This window comes from Mus caroli, unplaced genomic scaffold, assembly GCF_978045245.1.
Source record: "Mus caroli unplaced genomic scaffold, Mus_caroli_1 scaffold_18, whole genome shotgun sequence".
In the NCBI taxonomy this organism is placed as follows: domain Eukaryota; kingdom Metazoa; phylum Chordata; class Mammalia; order Rodentia; family Muridae; genus Mus; species Mus caroli.
This window is the reverse complement of record NW_028227273.1, coordinates 86834192-86839814: the sequence shown is the minus strand read 5'-3', so window position 1 is coordinate 86839814 and position 5623 is coordinate 86834192. Positions and strand designations below refer to the sequence as shown.

Below are 5623 nucleotides of genomic sequence, written 5' to 3'. Positions count from 1 at the left end.
CAAGGCCTGCCGGGAAAGCGGTAGGGATTGACAGACGAGGGCTGGGCGGGGCGAAAACTGAAAACGCCGGAAGTAGGGGGCTGCCGGACGCTGGGTCAACTAGAGACTGTAGAAGAAAGGCGCGAAAGTGGAAAACGGAAGTCAGGCTCTTGGCCACGGCTAGCGTGGCCCGCCCTTCGCCTCAACGTCTGCGGTGATTGGTTGAACCAGGGATACCGATCGCTCACTCGGCCACTCAGCACTAGGGAGCTTGTTAGTTCCGGGTCCTGGAGACACCGAGGTACTGCAGGCCCTTGTAGCTTTGCCCACAGTTAACATGGCTGCGACTAGTTGTTTCCCGAGACGACCCTGAGCAAAGGAAGACAGGGCACTGTGTGACTTTGCCCAGGTCCCGTCAGCCATGGCGCTTCAGCCGCGGTTCTGGAAATGTCTGTCAGTTTGCAGGAAACTGGGTAACTAATCTCGCCCCACCTCCTTGCCTGCGCTTTGTGCACAGTACGTGTGCATTTGCAAAGGCGATTTTGTACCTGATGTGGGAAAGTGAAAGATGCATGTGATCGTTTCCATTTTCTAGAGTGTGGGTTCGCAGCCCTCTCAACCAGTTCCGTGCCGGCCGTGCAGCCCGACGTGGAGACTAAGGAAAACGAAGCGGTGGCCCCGGAGTTCACCAATCGGAACCCTCGGAATTTGGAGCTCTTAGGGGTAGCTCGGAAAGAACGGGGCTGGGCTACCGTGTGGCCTAACCGTGAGTTCTGGCACAGGTAATTAAAGTCGGCTCTTGACTGACTGACTAAGCTGTGCATAGCACCTTACCAATTTCACCAATCCCTGACTGATCCTGCCAGGTAAGCCTCGGGATGTGTCAGGAAGATGACATGTGGGTAGAAAGCGACCTTGGAGCAAGCAACTAGTTAGTTGTCTTGAAGAAAACTTAAACGGTAACTTGAGAATAAGAGGCTATGTCCTGAGGTCTCTCTGAAGGTGACATGTCAAAAAGCTGAGATCTAAAGGACAGGAAGCCGCGAAATCATTTGCCATGAAGGATATTCTAGCAGAGGAGGCTAGGAGGCTGGGATTGAGTGTCTGGAACTGACAGGCCTGTGTACCTGTATGTAGTTCAGTAAGTACAGGTGTGTGTGTACAGTGTTACAGAATAGAGTGCTAAGTAGAATTAGTTATTAGTGTGCACATTAGGGTAACGTTTGAGCCTTAATGATTTTTTTTAATGGGGGAAAAAAGGTTAAAAGTTCATTAATAGAAACATTTTATGAAATACATTTTAAAATTTGTATTCATTTAAAGCACTTACTGAGTTCACTGAGGATCCAGGCAGCTTACAATGGTCTGTAATTCCAGTTCCCAGGGATCTGACACCCTCTTCTGACCTTGGTGGCACACAGCTATACATTCCCCCAAAATAATCATGCACATGAAAATAAATGTTAAATTTTATTTTGGGAGAATTACGCAGTTTAGGCGAGTTCCTTCATCACACAAAGCAAGTGCTTTACCTCTGAACTGCACTCCCCAGCCCCAAGATGGCTATCAACTGAAAGCATTGTATTTATGAGCAGTTATGCTAGATGCTTTAAATGTATGTCTTTTTTTTTTAAGTCAACATTTTTTTTTAAGACTTATTTATTTTGTGTATGGGTATACACTGTCTCTGTTTTCAGACATACATACCAGAAGAGGGCATCAGATGGTTTTAAGCCACCATGTGGTTGCTGGGAATTGAACTCAGGACCTCTGGAAGAACAGTCAGTGCTCTTAACCGCTGAGCCATCTTTCCAGCCCTTAATTCAACTATTTAAACTACATTATTATCATTGTAGGTGTTATCTGTTGTTAGACGGTGGTGATTATTTTTGATAATCAAGTGGGATTTTTCTGGTTTTTGTTTATTTGGTTGGTTTTTTTGTAATTACTTATTTTTATTTTTGTGAGTACACTGTTGCTGTCTTCAGACACAGCAGAAGAGAGCATCAAATCCCATTCCAGTTTGTTTTTATTGTTTTGTTTTTTCAGTAGATTGGTATGTGCATATAGTCACGGGTTCATGGATACACTGCATATACTTAGATCATGGTCCACCTTGTGAGTCCTGGGGATTGAATGCAGGCTGTTGGTCTTGGTAGGAAGCATCTTTACCCATTGAACTGTCATAACAGTGGGCTCACCAAATTCTTGAAGAACACGTGGGCGTTTATTCACCTTAAGTGGCCCAACTTTTTGTTAATAGATTGTTTTATAACTCTTTTCTCCCTGTTTAGGTTGCGAGTTGTAAAGACTCAGCATCACGTAGAAGCATTTGTTGAGCATCTTAACGGCCAAGTTGTTGTTTCAGCATCCACTCGAGAATGGGCTATTAAAAAACACCTTTATAGTACCAGAAACGTGGTGGCTTGTGAGAGCATTGGGCGAGTGCTGGCACAGCGGTGCTTAGAAGCAGGAATCAACTTCATGGTCTACCAGCCCACCCCGTGGGAGGCGTCCTCAGACTCGGTACTTGTATTTCTATGTATTTACTTAAAAGGTAAACATTCAGCTAGGAATGGTGGTGCATGCCTTTAATCCCAGCACTCGGGAGGTCTCAGAGGCAAGAGATCTCCATGGTCAAGGGCAGCTTGGTCTACAGTGTGAGTTCCAGGAATGCCAGGGCTACACAGAGAAACCCTGTCTCAAGAAACAAAAAAAGAAAGCAGAAAACAAACAAAAATTTGGTGTGGTATGGTCTACCAAGGACGTTCCATCTAGTTGGGGATATATAGTGAGATCCTGTTTAAAAATAGAGGCAGCCGGGCGTGGTGGCGCACGCCTTTAATCCCAGCACTCGGGAGGCAGAGGCAGGCGGATTTCTGAGTTCGAGGCCAGCCTGGTCTACAAAGTGAGTGCCAGGACAGCCAGGGCTACACAGAGAAACCCTGTCTCGAAAAACCAAAAAAAAAAAAAAAAAAAAATAGAGGGGGTGGGGGAATAAGATCAGTTGTTTTTGGTGACAAGGGTCAATAATTCCTGCTGTCAAGAGGTTGACTTGGAAGAATCTCAAGTTCTAGGCTTGCCTGAATAACTTAGTAAGACTTTGTCTCAGAATTTTAAGTGGGAAGGCCAGGAACTACAAGTCATTGGTAATGCATGCCGGAGGCTGTGTTTCATCCATAATACACAGAAGGTCCAGAGCTGGGGGCACCTCTCGTGTAATCTCTAGCAGCACGCAGAGACAACAGAGGGTTTTGGTTAGTTCTTTTTTTTTTTTTTTAAGATTTATTTATTTATTATATGTAAGTACACTGTAGCTGACTTCAGACACACCAGAAGAGGGTGGCAGACCTCATTATGGGTGGTTGTGAGCCACCATGTGGTTGCTGGGATTTGAACTCAGGACCTTCAGAAGAGCAGTCAGCGCTCTTAACCACTGAGCCATCTCACCAGCCCTGGTTAGTTCTTGATATTAGGTATGCTTACATTATTTTCTTGAGGGTATTCTATGTGGTGGGCCTTGGCTGGATCCTATGACATTTGGTTTTTACAGTAGTCCATAGGAGCTTGTGTTCCCATTCTCTGTACAAACTGAGGTCAGCCGGTATTGCAAGTTGGTATTGCTGGGTGACTGAGACCCTTTAGTCCAGGATGTTAGCATTGCACTTCCTGTTGTTATACTGGCACCTTCTTTTTTTAAGATTTATTTTATTTTTTATTTATATGAGTACACTGCAGCTGTCTTGAGACACACACTAGAAGAGGGCATCAGATTCCATTACAGATGGTTGTGGGCCACCACATGGCTGCTGGGAATTTAATTCAGGACCTCTGGTCGAGCAGTCAGTGCTCTTAACCATTGAGCCTCTCCAGCCCATATACTGGCATCTTGTTGAATATGCTGATCCCCGATATCTTTCCATTTCCTTTTTCATATGTGTTTTATTAATTTTTATATCATATATTGCATCTTGATGGTGGTTTCCCCTCCCTCCTCTTCCAGCCCAACATCCCCCACCCCTTCCTTTTCCATTTCTCTTCAGAAGAAGGCAGGCCTCCCAGGGATGTCGACCAAACATGGTATATCAAGTCGCAGTAAGACTAAGCACCTCCCCTCATACTAAGGCTGGACAAGGCAACCCAGGAGGAGGAGGAAAGGGTTCCAAAACTAGGCAGAGGAGAGACAGCCCCCTTCCCACTGTCAGGAGTCCCATACGAAGACCAAGCTATATAAGCATAACATAAAGAAGGGGGCCTGATCAGTTCCACGCAGGCTCCCTGATGGTTGGTTCAGTCTCTGTGAGTCCCTGTGGGCCCAGGTTAGTTGATTCTATGGGTTTGCTTGGGTCCTTTATTTCTCTGGTCTCTACAATCCTCCCTCCCACCCCTTCTTCTTCAGGATTCTCCACAATCTGCCTAATGTTTGGCTTGGGTCTCTGCATCTGCTTCCATCAGTTGTTGGATGAAGCCTCTGATGACAACTATGCTAGGCTCTTGTCTGAATACAATAGAATATTATTAGGAATCGTTTCGTTGACTTTTTTTTCTTTGGCCGGACATGGTTGGTTCTATCCTAGGTCTTGGTCCAGCCTCTGGTTTCTGGCCCTCCAGGCAGTGTCAAGGGTAGGCTTCCTCTCATGGCAGGGGTCTCCTGCTGGACCAGCCATTAGTTGGCTACTTCCCCAGTTTCTGCACCTTCACCCCAGCATCTATGTTCTTAAGATTAGTCAGAGAAACACATAAGTACCCTGGGAGGTCAGTGGTTTCTTTGTCTCTTGGAAAACAAACCCGATTTTCAGGTGTTTTTGGAGGCTGACAGTGTTTTCTTTTTTTTTCTCTTCCCGATTTCCAAACTAGATAAAACGTTTACAAAATGCCATGACAGAAAGTGGCGTGATGCTACGGGAGCCTCGAAGAATCTATGAATGAAATAGAAGTGTTAACTGTTGTTGGAAGTGTAATATAAAACTACCATCTATAGCCGCCAGAAGGAAGGAAGGAAGGAAGAAAAGAAGGAAGGAAGAAGCACTTGGAAGGAGAACCAGACTGAAAGCTTCATAGCAATAACGTGACTGAAAACTTATTTAAAGTTAGCTTCTTTCCACTTCTGTGTTTGCTTGTGTGATTTCATTGTTTTAATCAAGGGCTTAAGGTGTCCTCATTCTTGGACTTGAGATGTATTTAAGGAAAGTAGTCACTATTCAAAGAACAAATTAAAGTGTTTATAACAAACTGTGAACCCTTACTGTGTTGTGCTCTGTAAACACCCGGTGGCTACAGGGCACGCGTGGAGTTCTGTGAATCACTGGCCGCCAGGGAGGTTCCTGGCTAGTCATGGGGAAGGAGGATTGTTTGCTGCCCGGGATGTGGGCTGGGCTTGTTTGTTTTGTTTTAATGTCAGTGCAATTGTAAACTCAGAAATAGTATGTGGAGGTAACACCACACGTGCCTTCTAGTCACCCCGGACTCACCCCTTTGTGATTTCAGGCATATCTTAGAGAGGAAATGAGTGTGAGGAACAGTCACTGGGAGGTGGGAATGATGGGTCACTTTGCCTTTAAGTGGGAATTCAAATGTGACTGTAGAAAATGCTTTAGAAATAATCCACAAGGGGCTGGAGCGATGGCTTAATGTGATTAGGAGC

The 5623-nt window shown here is 45.3% G+C and overlaps 1 protein-coding gene across 2 annotated transcripts; it reads left to right on the top strand.

The window, feature by feature from the left end:
* Nucleotides 1-98: 98 nt before the first annotated feature.
* Nucleotides 99-5218, top strand: Mrpl18 (mitochondrial ribosomal protein L18). Of its 2 annotated transcripts, none has more exons than XM_021149461.3 (4): nucleotides 99-452; nucleotides 575-761; nucleotides 2274-2356; nucleotides 4837-5218. In XM_021149461.3, the coding sequence occupies exons 1-4, from the start codon at nucleotides 401-403 to the stop codon at nucleotides 4902-4904; spliced, it is 390 nt and encodes a 129-aa protein (XP_021005120.1). In that variant the 5' UTR covers nucleotides 99-400; the 3' UTR covers nucleotides 4905-5218. The 2 variants fall into 2 exon arrangements, with proteins under 2 accessions (XP_021005120.1, XP_021005119.1); XM_021149460.3 differs by having other exon boundaries at nucleotides 276-452; nucleotides 2274-2505.
* The last annotated feature ends 405 nt before the right edge of the window (nucleotides 5219-5623 follow it).

What these genes read in the sequence shown, in the direction of transcription:
- Mrpl18 (XM_021149460.3), top strand. Translation starts at nt 401, where the DNA reads ATGGCGCTTCAGCCGCGGTTCTGGAAATGTCTGTCAGTTTGCAGGAAA. An exon ending in AACCGTGAGTTCTGGCACAG is followed by an intron (nt 762 to 2,273) that starts GTAATTAAAGTC and finishes CTCCCTGTTTAG; the next exon opens with GTTGCGAGTTGTAAAGACTC. An exon ending in GGGAGGCGTCCTCAGACTCG is followed by an intron (nt 2,506 to 4,836) that starts GTACTTGTATTT and finishes TTTCCAAACTAG; the next exon opens with ATAAAACGTTTACAAAATGC.